At 35.6% G+C, this 23,794-nt stretch overlaps 2 protein-coding genes across 5 annotated transcripts in view; one reads left to right on the top strand and one right to left on the bottom strand.

Moving 5' to 3' along the window:
- KANSL1L (KAT8 regulatory NSL complex subunit 1 like) overlaps positions 1 to 6,365 on the top strand; it is a 120,620-nt gene extending 114,255 nt beyond the window's left edge. Inside the window, exons 11-15 of the mRNA XM_015596468.2 lie at positions 5 to 94; positions 1,301 to 1,355; positions 2,603 to 2,715; positions 3,833 to 3,986; positions 4,853 to 6,365. Of these exons, the coding sequence (XP_015451954.1) occupies positions 5 to 94; positions 1,301 to 1,355; positions 2,603 to 2,715; positions 3,833 to 3,986; positions 4,853 to 5,083 (643 nt within the window). The 3' untranslated portion in view covers positions 5,084 to 6,365. The remainder of the gene's footprint in view (positions 1 to 4; positions 95 to 1,300; positions 1,356 to 2,602; positions 2,716 to 3,832; positions 3,987 to 4,852) is intronic.
- A 191-nt stretch (positions 6,366 to 6,556) lies between these two features.
- On the bottom strand, positions 6,557 to 23,083 carry RPE (ribulose-5-phosphate-3-epimerase). 4 transcript variants are annotated; one of them, XM_015596473.2, is made up of 7 exons: positions 22,899 to 23,027; positions 22,201 to 22,231; positions 15,416 to 15,495; positions 10,952 to 11,091; positions 10,544 to 10,678; positions 9,901 to 9,987; positions 8,107 to 8,229 (listed from the first exon to the last, which is right to left on the bottom strand). In XM_015596473.2, the coding sequence occupies exons 4-7, from the start codon at positions 11,087 to 11,089 to the stop codon at positions 8,107 to 8,109; spliced, it is 483 nt and encodes a 160-aa protein (XP_015451959.1). In that variant the 5' UTR covers positions 11,090 to 11,091; positions 15,416 to 15,495; positions 22,201 to 22,231; positions 22,899 to 23,027. The 4 variants fall into 4 exon arrangements, with proteins under 4 accessions (XP_006921475.1, XP_015451959.1, XP_015451958.1 ...); XM_006921413.3 differs by lacking the exon at positions 22,201 to 22,231 and having other exon boundaries at positions 6,557 to 8,229; positions 22,888 to 23,081; XM_015596472.2 differs by lacking the exon at positions 22,201 to 22,231 and having other exon boundaries at positions 22,899 to 23,033.
- Between the last annotated feature and the right edge of the window lie 711 nt (positions 23,084 to 23,794).

The following is a 23,794-nucleotide window of genomic DNA, read 5'->3' as shown; positions in this document are numbered from 1 at the left end:
GTTCTTATGACATAGATAATATTGTGATTCCCATGTCATTAGTGGCCCCAGCTAAGTTAGAGAAACTCCAGTATAAGGAAATACTTACTCCAAGGTATGTATACTTACATTTAAATTTTTTCTTTCTTCTTTTTCTTGAATAAACAAATTTTCAGCGTGAAGTTAAAAGTTTAATAGAAGGTGCTCCTCTCCCCCTTCCTTCTACTTGTATAACCATGAAGGAAAAATGGTGAAAGAAACCTTTACAGTACTCATGCTGAAAAAAGTACCATACAATATCACAACTTTACTTCTTACTTTTTATTAATTGGGAATTCCTAAGACTTATTGACTTTATTAGCACACTTTTTTCATTGAGTGGTATTTAGTTAACTGTTATATATATGGCATTAAAAGGTACTTTAGGAATATAAATAATTATATTAACAAATAATCCTTGCTCTTTAAAATGGAAGTTTACAAAAGGTTGCAAAAAGTTCAAAGAAGGCCACGGCCTTTGCATGGGGTATTCACACTGTAAGATAAAACCTGTGACAACAAAAATAAGATCTTTATGTATTGCCAAGTCAGCAATAAACACATTAAATAGATGAGTGGGAAGGTCTGGGAAAACATGAAGGAAAGGAAAGGTAGAGTATGTCCACACAGGGAGACCACAACAAAGGCACATGGACACATGTGCAAGGCTCAGCCAGAGACTGAGGTTTTGTGTAGGGCAACAAAAGAAGTTAGAACCAGACATTGGAGGTCCTTGAAAGCCATATAGACCTGTTTCCTACTGGCAGTGAAGTTCAATTCTTTAGCAACGATGAAAGCAGTTTCTAAGAACCTGAATCTGGTACCAGGAAGAGGTTAGAAAGACACAAGCTGAGTGACAACTACAGTAATTTCCACTGTTCTCTATTATAGCTAATTTCTAATTTTTATTAACAATTTCTTTGAGGTATTAAGAGAACTCAATACTCTAGGAGGTATGAGAATTCCTACAGAGAATCTGTTGATATATTCTATCTACATAAGAAATAACATTTGTTATTTGTGGTTATGATGTTCTATAGCAATAATCATTTTCAATTCACGGTGGTAGGCTAGAGCTGGATGGTTGAACTAATTGTTTAAAATGTAGAGGAATTCTGTGATCCAGTTATTGAACTCGAGAGGCAAGCATGGGAGTCTTCACACAATGAAACTGGCAAATGCTACAAATCAGCATGTTTTTTATTTTGTTTTGTTTTGTTGAGCCAGTTTATTAGCAACTACTGACTTAGAGCTGTTTGAAATTGGTTTGTATCTTCAACAGCTGGAGGATGGTTGTTCTTCAGCCTTTGGATGAATATAATATAGGTGAAGAGGAGGTAAGTTGCCTTTCACTTAAGGGATTTTATATATTGTAAAGTCTGCTTAATTTAATATTTGAGGAACTAAAAGGAAATATAAGCCCTTTAATGTACACTGATTTTTTTTTTCTTTTTACTTATGGAGGTTCTTCATTAAGGATATTAATTTGATTAGAAAAGGTTTTTGTGCAAATCTGACTGCAAAGACAATGTATAAAAAATAAAGAAAAGCCAAATATAAATTATACCGTTTGCTTATTATATTAGTTGTTAAAATATTGTGAATTTATGTGAATCTCTATATTCATTCCCAGTATTAAGTCATATTTTCCTTTATGAGGAGATTGTCTTAATATTCAAGCCTACCATATTCAAAATCTTGGCACAAATTGATTTTGAATTAGAAAAATTTTGGACTTTAGAAAAACAATGTGGTACATGTATCATGTAATACACATAGGGAGTATAAGACAGTTCTCCTAATCAAGTATTAATGTTTCTACATGGAAATACTTATAGAAAGTAGAAAAGCCTCACATTATTTCAGATCAGGCTATGTCACCAAATGAATGAAAATGGATTTTTAAAGATTTTTTGAAATTGCAAGAAAGGGATTATGTAAAATGTATTAATACAAGAACATATTATATAACCAAATTCCAAGTGATGGCCTATAGAAGCAATATTATGTAAGACATTTTGTTTCTGTAACAATCTTTCTATACTCACTGATTGTGTTTTGAACTACCAAAATTTACTTTTTAATGCACTCTTCCCTAGTTCAGAATGATCCTAATCCAGAAAACCCAAATTCTTAAAACACTACAACCAAAAGGAAAAGGCAAAACAAACAAAAAACCACACTACAACCGTCTTAAAACTTCAGATAAGTCATTCATTAAATTAATTCTCATTTATCTCAGTTTAACTTTTCTTTAATATTAATGTTTCTAGAACACTGTACTCCAGAATGGGCAATCAATACAGACTTTTGAATAAAGCTTTAAGAATATTTTATGTAAAATTAAAGTACTATGAGACTATTTATAATCTAGGAAAGTATTCAAACATGACCCAATAATAAAAAAGTTTAAAAAAAAGTTTTTAACTCCCTTTTTTTAGGAATCAGAAGCTCATCTCAACATTTGTTCTCTTGATTTATATTGCATTTATTTTATTTTCTTCCTGTTGTTTTCTTGATGAGGAATTGACACCTATTTCAAAATGTTTCTGATAAAAGCACAACTTTTTATTTCTAATTCCAGATAGAAGATCTTTCTGATGAAGTCTTTTCCTTACGACACAAAAAATATGAAGCAAGAGAACAAGCCAGATGGTCACTATGGGAGCAAAGCAAGTGGCACAGAAGAAACAGCAGGCAAGTGTTATACATTTAAAACCCAAAACCATGGGATCCATGTGGAATCAACAAAAATCCTGTTTGAAGGGAGATCTCTAAATAAGAATATGCTGTATTTGCGCACTAGACGTGAAACACTGCATATTCTAAGCTCACACTCAAAATATATTTGGGCAAAATACACAGTGATGAAATGAGTTTCTGTGTTTTACTACACTTATTTCTCATGCTCATTGTCAGCCTCAGGAATAGCTTTCCTGAGCAAATGTGATAATTCTCCCTAGAAAACGAGGTCATTTCAGTGTGCTGTAATAGTGGACCTAACACTATTAGAATCTGGTACTCATTTTAACATAACTATTTCAAAAGTTTTTCTTAAAACTCAAGGAAACTATCCAGTCTAAAAAGCAAATATTCTAAATATTTTAAACATGACTTTGAGGGAAAGGGGAATAAATCCTGAAACATCATTAGTAATTATATATTTGAGAAAATCTCTGGTATTTTATATTTACATTTGACTATTTTTTAATGTAGCCAAAAACTTAAAAAGCAAAACCGTGTGAAGTCTAGTAGTCACTTCAGTGTAGGGGGCATCTCTCATTTAGTTAGCACTGTTAAAACACATTTCTCTGTCTGGGTCTCAAGATATCCAGATTTGTTGTATATCCTTATTCCGAAAGTTATCCCAACATATATGAGATTTCTCATCTTTCTGCACATTCCAGAGATTTAACTTTCCAGAAGAACAGAAGAAAATGTGAATCAAGTCCTTCACAGATGACATTACAATAATCATAGACTACTCTGGAAACTCTATATTAGGGCCAAGTAACTGCCTTTTCTTGGTTTTCCAAGAGGAAAAATAAAAAAAAAAAGACAAGCCAAAAAACAAAACCAAAAACATTATACTTTGGCAAAAGACTTCATAAAATACAATTTAAAAGTCCATAAAATATAACTTAAGAGTCCTTGAGATATGAAGATAATACCATCAGGAAGATCAGCAGATGAATTTTTAAAAATCTTTTGGGCAGGGCTCTAAAGAAGAGCTACGAAGTTAAATTGATTTAGTGACACCTTGGTTTCATAAAATGTTAAGACTCAAGAAATATTTTCTTGATTTTCTTGCCAGAGCTTACAGTAAAAATGCTGAAGGACAGGACCTGCTTGTGAAGGAATACCCTAATGACTTTAGCGGTGGTCAGCACTGTGCTGCTGTAAGTCTTCAGAGCCAAGATCTGAGTGCACACGGTTCACCTTCATTAAATGAAAGTCAAGAAATCAAGGTAAGTGTAATCTTGACTAGTTAAGCTTTTAACTGCCTCTTATCCTTTTAAATACTTGTTTGTAGAAATTCCTTGTTGCAAATTAAGGATTTGTCATTACATAACAAATTCAGTATGATAATCCAGTACGTAATGCTGGGTATGAATCAGGATCTGTATTCCAACATTCTAGTTCCATACTAACTACAAACACTTTACCTTTTTTATGCAACGTGTCAGTACTTAATTCCACCTACTCGTTTATCAGTTAGGAAATGGGGATTCTATCAGTTTCATTACAAAACAAATCTGATTAATGAAAATAGCACCTGGCACATTGTGAATGTTAGCTGCTATTTCCCTTCTTCTTATAAGAGATTTTTACTTGCCACCCCATAGTTCTAACTTCAAGGGGAGTGTTTTCTAAGAAGACATATATAAAGTTCTTACTTTTTTCTTCATAAGCAGGTACTGGAAAAGAATATCTAGAATGGAGAGAGTGGAGCCTACGGATATTAATAGCCAAGTTATAGAAAGCTCAGAGAAGGAAAAGTCAATAGGTATCTGTTAAAATGGGATGCAAATGGAGATACTGAAGTGAGAGGTAGAAGATCAAAACACCTTTAAAGGGGCTTTCCCAAAGTGCTCCTAGGCTGAAAACGAAGACTAGTGCCCTGTAGTGTTTCCTCTTCATGGAAGAGGCAGAGTAAACAATTCCCAAAGGTCTCTAAACAATTTTGAGTTGGTACATATGTAAGTCCAAATAAAAATTTGTATGTGTTAAAGAACAAAACAATAGTTACAACAAAACTGACATATATAGATTACTTGACACATTGATTTAAACAAATTAGTTGAAACTGAGCTGAACATGTTTTCCCTTTCAGTCTCTGTGGTGGGAACGACGGACTTTTCCATTGAAGGATGAACACACAGAAGCCTTATTAGGCCAAAATGAAAAAAACAATCAGACTGAAAGATCAAGCCCAGCTTTCAATGGTGAAATCTTCTGTACCAATGTACCAGATAACAGCCGCCATCCAAAAAGGCAGGCAGATGGAATGGAAGAATACAAAACCTTTGCTCTAGGACTTACTCATGATAAAAAAAACAGGTGACAGGAAACAGGTTAAGAAAACTGTGTAATTGAATGGAAAAGAGGAGAAAAAATAAGCCCTGTTCTCCAACTCCCAATCCCTCCAGTCACAATTCCAGAGTTAAGAGCATGTACTGCACGTATTAATCTTTTATGCGATTTATGCAACAGGCAAGGTATGTCTTTTTCCTTCTTGAACCACAGGGGTTAACTACCTAGCTTTTCACTTACAGACAAGTGCTAGTCATTTGTTTATGATGCAAATCACAAGCACCAAAAAATTAACTGCTGCAATTTGATTTCAAATCATATTACTGGGTAAATAATTTTTAAGATTTTTACACCCATGCATATATACATACATATACACACACACACGCACACACACACGCATAGTTTAAAAAAAAACTGTAGTGACCACTCCACTTAAAAATGCATGTATGAACTACCCCCATGAAATGTAAGCTGCATTACAAATACAGAAGCACAGGTTTCCAATGATAATGGACACCTAAAGGCTTGACTATGGAGAGGGAAGTTTTTAAAAAACATGTTTAACCAATAGAAGTTATTTATGGAAATTTCTATACCAGATAACACAATATTCCTTTATTTGAATCACTGATATCTGTTGGACTAAACATAGGTTATTTTCTATGCACTCCTAATAGAATAAGAAGCAAAGTAGAATTAAATGTTGGTGTTTTCTAAAACTCACAATTTTTAAACTCAACTTGAGTTTTTATCTATTTTATGTATCTCATGGAGAGAGAAGACATCAACTTAAAATGAACAACAGGAAAAGTCCTGTCAGTATAAAAAATATTGTTGTATTTCTAGTTAATTTGGTCATTCCTTACCATAGCTTATTCTACTCAAATAAGCATCTTCTTACTTGTATCCTAGAATGAGAATTAAAACTTTTCAAAGGATAATTCTTCAATATTGGATACTGGAGTGTACATTAAGGAAAATTCCTTTTGAAGCTATTACATTATTTTTTTTTCTATGGAAAAGTTGAGGACAATTTATATGAATCGCTTTTTCTCATGTAAAAAAGGTTATTCAAGTTGTAGGACCCACGTTAACTGACAATCCTGGCATCTGGCCTAGCCTCGGGATGACATTAAATTTTTGTTAGGGATTGGAAATTATGCTAGTCCCTTTAGAGAAGGAAAAAAATTCAAATTCAATACTGACAAATTTTTGCTTGTAGTTTTACTGTACATTTATTTTTTTAAAAAGAAAACAAAAGCCAGACAAACCCAAGTTGTCCAGGCAAATAAACTCAAATCTTTCTGTCATGTCTGATATTATAATCTTCTATGTAAGTTTTTTAATTAAAGTTATTTCTATATACCTTGTGTTGTCTGATTTGATTAAACACCACCTATTCATAATACAAAACTTTCCTAAACAAGCTAAAATAAACACAATTAAGAAACAAATTTTTACCTTGTAATGTAGAAAAAAACCAAGCAGCTCTACTCCAAGCTTGTGTTAATGTTCTTATTTTTCAAATCATATTTCTTAAAACTTATAATAGCCTAAAGAAGTTTAATGACACTGGTCATGTTACTTCTTGCCATATCTATTACATAGCAAGAGTATTTACAATAATAAAATGGCTGACACATTTGTTGTCAAAGTACAATCTGGGACGCAATTTAAATATTTAGTTTATGGATTAACTCTGTACCTTGTCACCTCTTAGCCTACCTGATCCATCTTAGATTAATAAAATATGTATCCTCAGGGTCAAAATCCATAGTTCCAAAATATCCTCAGCCACCTGGTTCTGCTACAGAATAAAGTTAGACTGGAAATAAGACAATGTTAAATAAAAGCAGCTTCATTTACCTAATCCACTCCCAAGGCCTCCATTTGTAAAGAGTACAGACCAGAAATCCTATGCCCTACAGGACCCTTTCCATGCTATCAGCCTGCTTGTTGTATCTTCATTTTTTAAATGGGGACAAAAATACCCGTCCTACCACTCATAGGAGTGACTTGATTTAATGAGATTATATCAAAGTACTTTATAACCTACAAAACATAAACTTAATGATAGCTTTATACTGAGCATCCTCAAAATTCTACTATCCTACAATTCTAAGAGTAGAAGCTTTACATACATAATAGTATCTCTTTTAATGCTCAATACAACTCTGCACAGTTGTTATAATTACATTCAATGTATAAATCAGTTAATAGCTCAAAAAAGTTAGTTGATTTGATTTGCCAAGATCAAATACTTACAAAGGGGAAGAGGCAAGATTCAACTCGATTTTACTTCCAAATAGAAACTTTTCTTTCCATTCTGCTCACAGCTAGCACAACATTATTTCACGTCCTTAAGCATGGTGGGTGTGATTAAGAACAAGGTGAGGTGGTGGGGGAAAGCACTGAATAACCTACCCATGCAGCAAAGCTAACAAAGAAAACACCCTGATAAAATCTATGCTTGTATATTAGAACCAACCACCTGAAAATCTCTGGACTTTGTCCATTGTTTTTATATCAAATATAAGGTGCAAAGTAACAAATAGGTGTTTAGGAACAAGAAAAATATGGTATGCCATCCCAGCCACATTCAAACTTAGATTTTTCATAAGTTCCATTCTATTCGTCAAAAATGACATTAAACAGGAAAAACATAAGGACTTTCCTGCTTTTAGGAAACAGCCAAGAAACAACAGTCTTTTTAGAAATGGAGAAAAAACATTTTTTTTTCATAGCTAATATGCATGCCTTCCTTAGGCATTCAGACACACCGTAATACAGCCATATTACTCTTTATAAAAATCAAGTTTCCCAGTAAAAATGGTATTTTATCACACTAATCTTTAAATTCCATCACTAAAAAAGTAACAATACACACCAATTTCCAACCTCTTGGAACATTCTGCAAAATAGATGTTAGTCACTGGAATGAATAATTGCTCAGAAAAGCAGCACTTCCTCAATTGTGATAGGATTTGGTAGTCAATATTCTCGTTTTCCAGTAAAAAGACTTCATGACCAGAAACATTTAACTCCTTGTTTTCATCGATCAAGAGAGCGTTTTTGAGCAGCTTCAGAGCAAACATTTCTTAACAGGTTGATCACAGATCTGGGGTCTTCACTCCTCATAATGGCACTGCCAGACACAATCATGTTAGCTCCTGCCTGGAAGAAGTAAACAACTTAGGTTATGCCTCAAAGGAAGATGCAGAAAAGCCTAAAACCATCCGTGGAATAGAGTTCTACTCTTGTATCTGTCAGTCAGCCCTTTAACTGTATAAAAGCCACTTTGAGAGGAACAGATTTAAACAATCTGGTTTAATGAAGAAAGAAGTTATAATGCTTAACAAATGAGGATGTGAAATTATTTTTAGATGTGTCTAAAAAAACACTGACTTTTTTTGTAATCACCCTAAATAAGTTATACTGCATCTTTGCTAATATTTAGGTAAGGTTTAAAAACCTTTCATCCTCAACTCTATTAAGATTTTTCTAATATATACCAATGACTCCTGAGCTACTAAAAAAAATCCTATCATTTAATTTTGAATTATGTATATGAATTGGTAGTCTAAAAAGGCAATTATTGCTAAAATGTGAAACTATCCATAAAATATGGCAACATTAAATATTAATTTCTCATTTTGATGCCAGAATGAGATGTCTTTTTACTTATGCTTCATTGCATTCCAGAATGGTTTTGAGGTGGCTTAACAATTTTCAAGATATTTCTAAATGTGAAAACAAAAGAAATTAAAGAAAAGCAAATAACTCAAGTCCAAATTTATCTCTAAGTTTCCTAGGATTTGACTCAAGGAGAGAAACCCTATCTGTTATATGATTCACTACCAGAAGGGGGACTATTGGAAGAACCACTAAAGCTGAGGAAAATGTCTCCATGAGACACTGTCACTCAATGATATAATGTACTACATCTCTAACAATATTCCACATAAAAATGAAAAAAAAAATAGTTTTATAGAGTTACAACTTAACACATCTCTTAATGTAAGCAGGAACAGCATAAGGGCACAGATCAGTAAAAAGAATTCCGCAATGGGTCAAAGGATATGTATGCTCACAAATCATTTGACCAGCTCCTCTTCCATAAATATTTATCATTCAAGTTTCTGATAAGTATAAAGCAGAAAAGTGAGGCATTTATTAAAAAAAAACAAAAAACCTAGAAGTACAGATTATATACCATGTTGCTTAGCAAAAACAGGCCGCATGCGCTTTAATCACCTGCAGTGCTACAGGAAGGTCTGGCGCCCTCTCAGCGAAGCTTAGGAGTGCCATTTACCTCGGCTAACTACTTGGAAAAACTCATCCCACACTACTTGGAAAAACTCATCTACATAGTGTGTTAGAGGTATCCAGAGATGAGATCAAGAATTTCATCGGAAATGGCTCTTGTGAGTTCTTACAAGGAACAAATAGGTAACTAATACATCTCTAAGTTCTAAAGAATAAGATTCTTTTCCCCTTTATAAGAAGGTAAGTTTTCTTTCCCTCTTTGGAAAAATGACTCATTCCAAAGCCATGGAGCTTAATAATCTTCTAAAGGCTGGCATTCTGCATATTCTTTTTCAAAAAGAACTTTCTTCAGTATTACTCAGATAACTGAACTTACTATCTAATGATTATGTGATTTTTAGAATATTCACTCACTGGTCTCTATTCTCCTAGTTCCTACATTCAAACAAAAAATACTTCTCCAAGAAAGAAAGGCAATTTAGGAAATGTAGGGGTAATCTCTTTGGCCCACAAGACAATGTCCTGGACATTACATCTGATGGGAAATTGGGCTAGGTCATAGTTGAGGAGCAGTCTCACCTCTGCACATTTATGGATTGTGTCAGGACCCACTCCACCATCGACCTCTATATCCAAAGACGGGAACTGGGTCCTCAACCAATGAACCTAGGCATACACAAGGACATAAATAACTCCTAAAGTGAGTATCTTGGGGGGAAGGGAACAACAATCAAATAAACAAAAAGACAAATAGCCAATATCTGCCTCTAAAATAGAACTCCAAATGTCTCATCACATAAGTTTACATGAATAAATTATGACTTGGGAAACTTCCTTTTTAATATACTGAAACCGATTAAGTTTTATAAGCTTTGTTCAGTTTGGTAAATGGCAATTTGCCCTGGCTTTACATAGACTATATTTCTTGGAAACAAGACAAAGACAAAACCCTCAATATTCAATGAAAACCCCCCAAGCTCTAAAGGCTAGAGAGATAGTGGATTTGAAAGAAAATTTCAAGATTAAGATGTACTATCTTCTCTAATTTCCAAATCAAAATCTCTTACAGCATTTATCATACTGTATTACAATGATCTGTAAGCATTTCCATCTCCCCGCTTTCAGAACAGGATGTGTCTAAATATGCAAGTGGTTCAATATATGCTTACTGAATGAACATACACAATAAAAGCCTCACCCCAGAATAAAATATTTCTTTTACCTTTGGCATCATATCTTCCATGAATTTCTGCCCTCCAAACCCAGGTTCCACTGTCATAACCAAGGCCATATCTATCTGATTAGCCCACGGTGCCAAATACTCAACTGTAGTTCCTGGTTTGATGGCAAGGCCAACCTGTGACAGAGAGAAATTTGCTACATCACATTAATAATTACTTCCACATTATATTATTGTGGTGTATCAGGTTCAATAGAAATGTCTATTCTTAAGTAATACTCAAAAAAATTATTACACATTATTATACTTACACAAAAAGTAAGTTATACTTAACCTCTGGTTTTCTAGCTGAAGAACAGCTGCCTAAGTCAGGTCTTATCTGCCTATCATTTCCTGTCTTCCACCAAATCTTCCTATAGTATAAAACACTACTGTCACTGCTGACCTCACCTTCATCCCATTCTCCCGAATGTCTTTAATCAAAGCCCCTGGGTTCTCAGTAGCTTCGAGATGAAACGTATATTGATTGGCTCCTGCTACAGCCATTGGCTTTACCCACTGTTCCGGCCTCGACACCATCATGTGCATGTCTAGAAAGAAAAGACACATCTCTTAAATACTATTGAAAGGAAAATACCTGGCTCATATTATTGAAGTCTACTGTTTTTGATACTGCACATATACTCTTCTGATATCAAAATAATTGTTAAATAGTTACTCTTCTGTATAGCTAGCCTTTTATCCTGAAGATAAGGTTTTGATTTAACTCATTTACAAAAAGGATATATATGTATTTTTCCACAATAAGCATATTTCGTTGTATATGAAAAGTAATGACTAGAAATCAGGAAACCTAGGTCCAAGTCCAGGAAATGCCATGCTAAAAAATTTGAAAAAGTCATTATCTATGGAGACTTGCATCCTCATCTATAAAATAAGAAAGCTAAATAAACTGATTCTCTTCACAAATATTTTATTGAGCATTTGCCACACCATTAACTAATCTAGGTCCTAGAAACAGAGCAAAGACAGGCAGAAATCTCTGCTGTCATGGGGATTACATTTAGTCTGAGAGACGAACCATAAAAAGATAAGTAAATACAACAAACACTAGGATGGTAGTTAATAAGATCAGTGAGGCATAGGATGAAGCAGTTCAGGTTTCATTCCAAATGAGACAGGGAAAACACTGCAGGATTTTGCGTGTGGAAGTGGCAAGATCTGACTTAGAAGGCCATAGCAACAATCTAGGTAAGGAAGGATGATGGCAGCAGAAGATGGGAGGAAGTGGTGGGATTCTGGGTATGTTCTGAAAGTAGAACCAAAAGGAGTTGCTGTGGATCAGATGCGGAGGGTGTGAGGTGAGTCAGGATGGTACAAGGACTGGGGCCTGAGTAACCAGAACACACCTACCTTCATCTGAGAGGCAGAAAACTACAGGAGGAGGAATGGATTGAGGGGGAAGGACATGTTAATAGAAGAAGTCTGACATGCATCCTAATTCTAAAGCTTGAATCATATAAATGTTGGCTAAAATGGGCATGAGCTTCTTGAAGATCATGACTTAAAACACAATAACCTTTAAGGAGAAGCAGAGGGCAGCTTAAAAGAGGCTAAATCAAGAAATAACCGTTGTGAAGAAGGAAAACAGTAAATACTCCTGTGTCAGATGACGATAGTGAAAGAGCTTTGAGTTGTTTATTTTGCTAAAGGAAGCATATTTCTGAAATAGCTGAACTACATTAAAGAAAAAAAATTCTAGTATCAGAACTCAAGTAAGATGATAAAATATAGTAAGGCTTTGAAAAAAATGTCAGGAAAAAGAGTATACCACTTGACTAATGAAGCCAAGATTAAAGCTTATATTTCTAAACTAACGAAGGTCACAAAAATAGAATATGTTAAAAGATATATTCTTTTGTGTTTCTTATTTCTTTGTATTATAAACAAGGAAAATTCAATATGCTTTAAAATATCTAGTTTACTCATTCCTTAAGTTACCAGACTGCTATGTCATTCAATCTTTAGCATGCAGTAACCACTAGCACCTTCACTGGAGACTCTCTAGTGTTCAGGGAGTGAATGGTTCAGTGAATTTGCCTGTAGTGAGCATACTAAGTGAGCAATTCTCAACTGTTCTATTATCATGCTTCCCTTATTTACATTCTTTAAAATTACTGAAGACTCCCAAAAATGGTGTTAATGTGGGTTATATGTTTATTAGTATTTACTGTATTAAATTCAATTTAAGAAAAAATTAAAGTCTACTTTTTGGTCCACTTTAAAAAATAATAGTAATAATAAACCTATTATATGTTAATGACGAGTGGCATTATTCTATATTTTTGTGAGTCTCTAATGTCTGGCTTAACAGAAGACATCTGTATTCTCACAGGTGCTCTGCATTAGATCTATTGCAATATGTTGTTTTATATGAAAGAAGAAAATTACATGAAAAAGGGGGAATACATTGTCTTCTCAGACAAGTGTGGATATTCCTCTATTTCTAGACCAAAACTTGACAAGTGGTACTTTTATAAAGGTTAGCTTCCATGTGGAATCTGTAAATTCTACCAGTGAACTTTTTGTACTTTTTTTACACTAAAACCCATCGGTCTATCTTATACTTTGAATGGATCTTTTAAGTACTAGTTCACTGAATTACATAGGTCTTCTAAATAGTGACGCATTTCAGTATATACTATTAAAAAATCACATATTATAGCACTACAGATCTTAACAAAAAAGCTCTAAGTGCTATGAATCTGTCAAGCTCACAGCAGTAGATACACATTTTCCAAAATTCTAATCTTCACTTGCAAGCTCTATCAGTGGCAACAAAAACTAATTAGTATTTTCCTTGAAGTGAAGGCTAACTTACTGTTAAAGAAAATGTCAGTAAAATACCCAAGTCTGATAACCATAGTTTTTCCATTAGTTGTACTTTCAAGTGAAAATAGTGTTCATAAAAAAGCAGCTAGTTTAGTTCATAACTCAAACAATGGTGCCAGTGGTTTCTCTTGAGAAAACCATCAGCCTCCAGCATGCAGCAGAGATGATTTATATGTACTTCCCACTTTGTCACAAAAAGTATTAAAAAGACATGCATTCCAGGATCAAGATTTACTAAAATCAGTAATTTGCACTGTGTCATCAAGGATACTATGAACAAACCACAATGAAGAATGCAATGACTACTTATATAGTTCAATACCATTGCCTTTACTTGGGCTGGGGCACCAGCAGATTATAACTCATTAGCAGTATTGCATACAACTTGTAATTTGGTTCCTAAAATATATTCATGTATCGATTATGCAACAACTACAGCCAAGAATTAAACAAACAAAATGCTTCTTAATATAAAAAGAAGACACAAAGCCCAAACATTAAAGCACGTGGAGTCCATCCATCTTTATTTTAGACACGCTTCTAGAAAGACTGATGAGCAAGTTTACCAGCAAATAAACTAAACGCAGGTAGAGAAAGCAGATTGTGTGTGGTAATAGCAGTAGAGCTGGTAAGAGGAGAGGCACTGATAGTAGGGGACACAAATAGCAGTGAGGAGTTGACACTAGGAACCCAAATAAAAGGGAGAGAAAAGAAAAAAAATATGTTTTTAAATCCACACCGAGCCAGAAGTAGAGGACTCTATGACTACTCTACAGTTGGGGCAAACAATGCTATTTATTTCAGCCACCTCTGAGTTATAAGAACAAATTTATATTGGATAACTCATTTTCCAAAATGTAGTAAAAAAAAAAAAGTTTAAATAATCAGAGAATTATATTCCATCATTTGGAAATTTCAAAATGGTGAACATGCTGGTGGAACACTATTACCCTCACGACACGTAAATTAGGTGATAATGTACATTTTCTTTGGTGCAAAGTGGATGAATACTATAGACAGGCTATGTCCAACAGAACTTTCTACAATAATGGCAATGTTCCATAGTAGCACTACTATACAGTAGTCACTAACCACATATGGCTACTGAGAACTTGCAATATGGTTAATTTTACTTAGAAACTAATGCACAAAGAGTTGGCAAGTGAGGCACTGGTAATTTAGTTTATTTTTTTATTTTTAAAATTTTTTTAGGTGGCGCAACCCTTGGTTGACCTGATAGATTGCAAAGACCTTGTCGGCTTACAATCCTTATTTTTTACGCCTATAGCACCTAGTGTTCCTGGGTGTTCCTGTTCCCATCCAAGTACTAACCGGCCGACCCTGCTTAACTTCCGAGATCAGATGGGATCTAATTTAGTTTAAAAGAACGACATGTGAACTAATTAATGTCCCATGAAAAGTAACTTTTAGGTTATTATGTGATCTTAATCCACATTATCTTACAACAATGAAGTCGGAAAATGTATAGGCCCCACCTGCAGAAAGCTCCAATTTGCATGAAATTGGCTTCTACACCATAAATCAATCAATTCATACATTCCTTTAATAATTACATTGAGCCCCAATCCTGTGTCTATGTTCAGCTCTAGGAAAACCATGGTAAAGTAGATAAAATTTATGCTCTCATGGAATTTATAGTCTGACAAAATAACCTCAGATTGAAGAAGTTCTAAAAAGAAAAATCAAAAGGTGATATAACTGCATAGTTAATATAAGATAGGGTGCTTAGAGAGGCCTCTCTGAGGAAATGACAAATGATCTGAGGCCAAAAGATGAGGCAGAGCTAGCCAAGTGAATAGTTTTCTAGACAAAGAGATTAGCAAAAGTGCCAAGGCCCTGAGTCAAAAAGAGTTCAGCTTATTATAAGCAGCCAATAAAGCCCCAGCACAGAGAGAGAGGGTAAAAGGGTTCTAGATAAAAATGGAAGTTGAGAAATCAACCATCTATTTTCCCTTTACTTGAGGAACACATCTAGCTTCAGATGGCATAACACCCACTTACCAAAGAAAGGGTCCTGGCCTAGCTGCTTTCGAAGGCTTTCTACCACAGGGTGACCAAAGGTGATGTTGGGAACAAAATGCCTACAAGACAAACAAAATCTTACTCTGAAAATGTTTTCAATTAGTTTCGGTATTTTTCTCAATATGTATTGTGATGGGGGTAGATGGGATTGTTTCTGATTGCACTATTTTTCAATTTAATATTTAACATCAGTATTAAACGATACTAAAAATATCTGGATAATTTTGGCTTTATAAAGCAGTTATCTCCTTAATATTTGAACAAATCATAATGACACATGATTGAACTCTATAATTCACAATCATTGACAAGCAGAAATGGAAAGACGACAAAATCAAAACCCCAGAAGTTGTATGACTTGCCCAAGTCACATACCAGTAAAGAAGTTCTGGACTCTAGTTAATATGGGTTTTTCAAATCCTAGTTTGTCACAGGCTGCCTGTGGCTACTTTCAATCCACCTCTATCACAGGACACTAAATGACAATTTAAACTTTCTTAAAGACTGTCAATAAAGAAGCTTATTGTGTGTATTAAAAACCACCATTTACTGAGGGTTTACAATATGCTAGGTATTGTACCTTATAATTCCTTTCATCTTCACAACAGCCTTTTGAAGCAGATGTATTATTACATAAAGAGCAAAGGATAAATAACTTCCCTAAGTCAACCAGTTAATTATTTGTGGGGGCAGGATTCAAATTAAGTCTTCGAGGTATCAGACTCAAAGTACTTAACTGTTATCCTACTCCAGTTAGTCCTTGTGTTCTATCAAGTACCATGCTAGGTACTTCAGAGAGGATTGTATTTTATTTAAAAACTATGCGAGAGTTTTTGCTTAGCTCAGAAAAGATTACAATCTCATTTGGAAGAGATGCCTAATGACTCACCAGAATTCATGTACTACTGTTATAGTATAGTTGTTGGCACGAAGCCAATGCAGCAAAGGACCACATTTCCCAACACCCGCTATATCCATGTGACTAGTCCTCGTCAATGGACAGTGAGATTAAAGTGAGGTGTGTCACTGCAGAGCTCAGTAGGTTAAGTGGTATTCCTTTTCTGCTCTCATACAGGATGGAAAGGATCTATGACCCTGAATTTCTGCATGGAGGGATATTCACACTGAACTATTTGTTTTATGGATAAGAAATAAACTTCATAATGTTAAGCCACTAAAATCTGGGCTTTACTTGTTAAAGTAACAGGTATTAACCTATATGAGGATTGCAAGAAAAGATACACAACAAGTAGGCAAATATGAAGTAAAATGGTTCCATAGGCAAGCAGTATTGCACTTTAAAAGAGGGGGGAAGATCACGAGATTTACAGAACAAAAGGATTTGTACAGGTGGGAAAAGAAATTAAGCAAAGGCAGAAATAAGCAAGTTATAGTCGAAGAAAGGGGAAGATGGTGTTGACTAGCTTGGCTAATGTGAAAAAGGGAGAAAGCAGACTGTGTGTCACAGTAAGGGTATCAAATGCCAGGCTCAGTGTTTGGACTTTATCTTGCTGTAAATATAAAGTGAGATTTTAAACCAAGAAGCAAATAAAAAATAAGATGCAAATAATAAGGTAGGAAAATGGACTGTGCAGTAAATTGAAAACAGGAGGGAAGAGGTGTTGGCAAATGGCAAGGAACAGTAAGAATGGAAACGAGGACAGGTATAAGTGATTGGATTTGTTAATTGACGAGATGTGGGGAGTTGAAGGAGAGAATAAACCATTTTTAAGATTTTAAGCTTAGACAAGCAGAATGTGTGTTAATAAAAAATTAAAATTTATATAGGTTAAGCATCATTCTAAAACACTTTCCATGTTAACTCATTAAAAACTCACAACAACTCTATGAGCTAAGTAGTACATTAACTGTATTCTACAAATGAGGAAAAGAGCCCAGGGTCACATAACCAGACAGCGCTGGAGGCAGGCGTTAAATGCAGGCAACCGGGCTCCAAAGTCCAAGCTCTTTACTATGCTAACCTCCCTCTCCACCAACAAACTAATAATTAACAGAAAAATAAAGTCCAGGTGAGGGTAACAGACAAGAGAGAGGGGGGTCAGGATTCAGGACACATCTGAAAGGGACTGATAAGGTGGATGGGTACACTTTTACTCATGGGCAAACTGGCCCTTGGAGATTGGGTTTTAGTATTTAGGAAATCATTCTACCTTTTGCCTAAGAACAATGACAGCTAGGGTAACAGGTAAGAGGCTTGTTATGTTTACTTACAACTTGGAAGTAAGGGTCAGAGAAGCAGGCAATGAGGCTTATAGAATATTATACAACTCTGGAATTGAAAGATTTATATTTCATTCACTATTCTTTTAATTTTTTGTGTGGCTTTAGAAGTATAAGCATACCTTGTTTTGTTGTGCTTTGCTTTATTGTACTCAATAGGTGTTGCCTTTTTTTTTTTTTTTAAAACAAACTGAAGGCAAGACCCTCCACCAGAAAAAAAAATGACTCGCTATACTTTGATACTCACTTTATTATGGTGGTCTGGAACAGAACCACAGAATCTTCAAGGTATGCCTGTACTTTTTTGTCTCAAATTTAGGTTTCATTTGTTATGAAAATAAACATAATCAAAAAATAAACTTCATAGCTTGAGAAAATAATACACTTTTAATTTCATTGGTAAACAAGCAGATTATATAAAGCTACTGACCCCCAAAATATAACAAATTGTGCTACTGAAGATCAATTCAATGCACTAGGTGCACCAAGCACACTGGGAGAACAAAAATGCACCAATATACTCAGAAGAAACCAAAAGTTATAGCTAAGCCATAATTTTAAAAAGGCTACAAACCCAGGCATGAAGTCGGGGTGACCCCAAATTTGCCTGACAACAGTAACCATGGGAGCTTAGAACAAAAGGATTTACAGGCTCTACTCCAAGCCTACTGACACCAAACAGGACCTGAGAATCTAGTCTTAACAAGTGCCTAGCTTGGAAAACACTAAATTATTTCACTCTAATGAAGAGACATTTTAAAAATTATTTTACTCTAAAGAAAAACTTAAGCAAGTAAGTCAGCTTTGTTATTACATTACTCTTTCTTTTTTCTTGAAGGTAACTTTTGGGAGTAAAGTCTGCAAAATATAAATGCAATAAAAAAGCCTCCTTTTTGTCCAGAGAACTTACTAAAACTAAACTACAATTATTTATAACACAGGGATACACTTATTTTATCTTTCATCATCTTCCATCATCAACCCTAAGCTTTGTTTAGAATTGTCCTGTAATCTATTTCAGCCAAATCAGACCTTTATCAGATCCCCAACAAGGCAAAGAGTGATATAAAATGTCACACTGTAACCAGAAAACACTTCCTGTGAATTAGAAATCACAAACTCATGCCTACAAGGGTTGGCAAGTATCATGGAAGAGCAAAACAGCATAGATAGAGACAGGAGAGAAATGAAGAACATATAGCCTAGCTAATGGTGGCTGCCATTCAGCTCCAGACTGGCATTGTGAAACGGTGGGCCCAGTACTGGCAAATCTTTGGATGTTTTTCACGTCAAAAATCTAGTACTAACGTGAAATCTCTCCAATTTTAAATCCTGGTAACTAATTTAGAAATTGCTCATTTGCTCTATTTCCACACGAAGGACCAACACACTTCCAGTCACTGTCCTGTCATGACACATTTATATGCTTTCCAATTTTCTTTTCCACTTGTCCTTTGTTTCAAATATCTAATCATACTAGTAACCCCTGCCAACAGTGTTCCCATAACTTGTTCCTAAGATGAAGACATTCAATTTTAATAAGGAGGGAAACAGGAGCCTCAATGGGAGAGTAGGGGACCAGAAAACAAGGACATCCAAACTCAGTGTAATATTGAAGATTTTTAAAGGGGGCCAGGAAAGAAAAAAGCATGGAGGCACTACCCAGAGCAAAAATAAACTGTGGTTGGCCACCTCGAGAAAGGTAATCCACACCCCTGCTTTCGTAACCCTGGCCTAAGAGACACTGCAGCTCAGCCTGGCTCTACCTCTTCTGGTGGGACACTCAGGAAGTGGCTGAACCTCCCTAAGCTGATTTCCTCCTTTGCAAAAGGGGAATAAAAATAGCTCTTAGCTCAAAAAATTGTGATACTTAAAAGGGAAAAGATTTTAAAATGGTGTACGTAGAATTTAGTATTTTTCAAATCAAGATATTTCTTGGCAAAGGGGGAAAGGAGTCAATAAAAAATACTTTTCAAAATGGATTAAAGATATAAATTTAAGACCCCAAACAATAAAACTCCTACAAGAAAACATAGGCTATGAACTTTCTGACATTGCTTAGTGATATTTTTCCTGATATATCTTCTTGGGCAAGAAAAGCAAATGGGACTACAATCAAACTAAAGAGTTTTTGTACAGCAAAGGAAACCATCAGCAAAATGAAAAGACAGCTTACTGAATGAAAAAAGTATTTGTCAATGATACATCCGATAAGGGATTAATATTCAAGATTTATAAAGAACTCATACAACTTAATACCAAAAAAACCCCAGACAATCCACTTAGAAAATGGGCAGAAGACCTGAATAGGCATTTCTCCAAAGAGGACATACAGACGGCCAATAAATATGTGAAAAGATGCTTAAGGTCACTAATCATCAGATATGAAATTAAAACCACAATGAGATACCACCTCACAGCTGTCAGAAAGGCAATCATCAATAAATCAAAAATCAAGTGTTGGCAAGGATGTGGAGAAAAGGGAGCCCTCGTGCACTCTTGGTAGCATTGCAAATTGATAGAGACACAATGGAAAGTAGTTTGGAGGTTCCTCAAAAAACTAAAACTAGAACTACCTTATGATCCAGAAATTCCACTTCTGGGTATTTATCTGAAGAAAAATAAAACACTAATTTGAAAGGATATATGCACCCCTATGTTTGCTGCAGTGCTTACAATAGCCAAGACATGGAAGCAACCTAAATGGCCATCAAGAGACGACTGGATAAAGTGGTACACATATACAATGGAATATTACTCAGCCATTAAAAAAGAAAACTTACCATTTGCAATGACATGAATGGACCTAGAGAGTATTATGCTAAATGAAATAAGTCAGACAGAGAAAGACAAGTACCACATGATTGCACTTATACGTGGAATCTAAAGGACAAAATAAACGAGTAAAATGGAAACGAAATCATAGAAACAACAAATGAGTGACTGCCAGATAGGAGTGGGGTGGAGGGCTGGATGAAAAAGGTGAAGGAATTAAGAAGTACAAATTAGTAGTTACAAATAGTCATGGGAATGTGAAGTACAGCATAGGGAATACAGTCGACAGCACTGTAATATGTATGCATAGTGCCCGATGGATGCTAATCAGGGGGATCACTTCGTAAATTATACATATGTATGACCACTATGCTGTACACTGGAAACTAATATAAAATATTGAATGTCAAATTTAATTGGAAAATAAAAATTTTGAAAATTTTTTTTATCTTAAGCTCAGGGTTATAAAGCCTTTCCATTCATTCAATCAACTATAACTAAGCTTGTCATGGTGCTTTATCTGCAGAGAATAGAGTTGAGCCAGAGAGATCCTGTTTTCAATGAACTTATAGTGTAGCAGGAGAGATGTAATAAATAAAAGTGTATAAATTATTAATTGCTCTTTGAGGACAGAGAATTACATAGTCTTTCTATAAGCCCAGTACTCACAGAAGACATTTAATTTCTGAGACAACACAGCTATTGCATGTTTCTGATCCTGGTTCCACCATTTCCTAGCTATGAAACCACTGACAGGTGATTTAATCTCTTTGCATCCAATTCCTTATTGTCAAATGTTGACAACAGTACTAACCTCTTAAGGTCAAAAGCATGAAAGCATAAACGGTTAAGTGCTCATAAATATTATTTAGTATAGTTATCGTTAACATTTCTGACTTTTGTAAACTGAAACAAAATTTTCTCCATTCACTCAATTATTCAAACATGGTACAAGACTTATTTATTAAAACCAAGTTACTTTCTATGTCAAATAAATTTCCTACATATAAATGTAGCCAATTCTATCCTGAAACCCATAGGTGTCTCACACAAAATTTTATGTCTCATTCTGAATCTCAAATACAAAAATGTTGTTACCCATCTCTGAGATACACACTCCATTCAGTAATATTACCTGTGAAAGTTCAGGGCTTTCAAACAAAGGTGTCAAAAAACAATATTAAATAGAATTACATATGACAGCAAACTAAAAATTGAGTTTTGGAGAGGCAATATTTACTAATCTTACACACTTAGCCGAGAATTCTCAAGAGTACTCTAAGGTCAAGATTTACATTATCAATTGGACATACCAGTAAGGTAACCGAGTGGAATGCAAAAGAGAAACGACAGATTTAACTACACAGAACAAAGAAAAGATAAGACAAAACTCTTTTAAGAGAAATAGCATTAAAAAGAAATGATATTTTGAATATACACGATTTGCAAGTCTGCATGAAGATACATAGAAATTTTATCTACTTAAAATATATTCATTTTTCTATCCTAACCCAAGGTAATGGCTGTTAAGATTTTATGGCCAGTTATCAGTGGGGCTCAGAAAATTTCTTGGCAAACTGATAACTCAAGTTGCAGCTCTGTCACAAGGTTGAGTAACTCTGAGAGATTCTTACTGCTTTCCCTAAATTTGTTTCATCATTTTATAACAAAATTAAGAAACCAGCATCATTCTGATTCCAAACAGTACTGATTATGTGCTATAACTACAGTGCTTAAAAATTACTTACAAAAAACTGACTTCCCTGAAGAGCAGGGTGCCTGAAGAGAAAATAGACAGGAAAATCAAAATTCGAACGACACAACTAACAATTTTAAAGAAGTAACTATATGCCAGGCACTGTAAACTATACGTGTACTACCCCATTTCACCTTCCAAAGATGCCTAAGTGGTAGGTTCTATTACTCGCATTTTTCACTTAATGAAACAAAAAACTCTATGAGTTTAAGTGGCTCGTCCTAGGTAATCCCAGCAGATGGCAGAACTCAGACAATCTCACTACAGGTGCCAAACTCTTCATTATCACATAAGGCTGTTTCTCCAGCTTTGCCACTACCTACCTATATGCGCTTGGGCAAGTCATGCCTATCCCCTTGGGCCTCAGTTTCTCTACCTGAAAATGAGAAACGTGTCCTAGAGATTTAAGGTCGCTTCCGCGTCCTAAGTGCTAAAAGACCATACGTTACGCACGGGGGAGGGGAGGAGGCTGAGGTTGGGACGCATTCGTGGCTCAGGATGTCACCTCAGCTCCACTCCACCGGGAGCCTCCAAGGCTTCCGCCTCGCTCCAGTTCTATTACCGCATTCAGAGTGAGGCGCTCCGCGGAACAAGGACGCCGTGCACCCAACAGGCATTCAATAAGGGTGCGCCTATCCCGCCCCGCGCGGCAACCACGACCCGAGCCCAGCGGAGTTACCCGTCCATTACATCCAGGTGCAGATAATCGGCCCCAGAGTCCAGCATTCGGAGGCACTCGGCCCCTAAATTGGCCAGGTCGCTGTTGAGGATGGACGGGCCAATCCTGCAGCCAGACGCCATGGTGCTGGTTCCCAAGAGCAAGTTACCCCACGAGTCCCCGGGAAAGACGAAGGCATCGCCCCGATTGGTCGCGTAGTTTGGGCCCCGCCTCTTCTCCGTAGTCTTCCGGATTCCGCCGGAAGTAGCTGCCCAGCGAAGAGGAAGTCCTGCTTTCTCTCGGGGGATGGGCATAGGGGCGGAGCTTTGCTTAAAGGTCTTTTCCTTCTTCCTCTGACTTTTTTTCAGAGGCCTTTAAGGGTCCTCTCAGAACTCGAGGGGTTTCTTAATCTTTTACCGCTTTACACTCCTTATTGTTCCCTTTCCTCAGCTCTTGGGCTCGCTTCACTTTTTCTTTCTCCATCGTTTTCCTTTTCAGTTCCTAGTACCCTTAAACACAAACCAAAAACCTCTTGCTCCTTATTGCTCTTTGAACTCTTTAAGAGCTGGAAGAGCCACACTTAGAGTGGAATCCTAACTCTGCCAAATACTAGTTGGGTGGCACAAAACAAAATTAATTTCAAACTACACAAAGAAATAAAAAGCATTTGAGCAAAAGGATCTGCACACCAGAAAACACTCAGGTAACTACCTAAATTATGTTCTACTGAGAGCAAGGGGAGGCTGCCTTTTATAGTGAAAGTTCACACTTTGGTTCCCAATTAGGACCGGCTTATGTAAATAAGGTATCCAAATTCAGTACTTCTGATTGGTCTGAACCTTGTAGTTCTGATTGGTCAGGATTATGCATCCTGATTGGTTGTTATGGAGCAGTTCTGCTTGGGCTTGGCGGGTCTTAGTCCATGGTT

The sequence above is a fragment of the Pteropus alecto genome, unplaced genomic scaffold (assembly GCF_000325575.1).
Source record: "Pteropus alecto unplaced genomic scaffold, ASM32557v1 scaffold3, whole genome shotgun sequence".
In the NCBI taxonomy this organism is placed as follows: Eukaryota; Metazoa; Chordata; class Mammalia; order Chiroptera; family Pteropodidae; genus Pteropus; species Pteropus alecto.
Note: the sequence above shows the minus strand (reverse complement) of the source record. Positions and strands in the feature narration are given on the sequence as shown.

Bases quoted from the DNA above. Each gene is read 5' to 3' on its own strand.
- RPE (XM_006921413.3), bottom strand. From the start codon at position 23,009: ATGGCGTCTGGCTGCAGGATTGGCCCGTCCATCCTCAACAGCGACCTG. The intron at 15,496-22,887 runs GTAACTCCGCTG...TTTGTCTTGTAG, and splicing joins CACCTGGATGTAATGGACGG to GCATTTTGTTCCCAACATCA. The intron at 11,092-15,415 runs GTAAGTGGGTGT...TTTTCTTTCTAG, and splicing joins AGGCCAGGACCCTTTCTTTG to ACATGCACATGATGGTGTCG.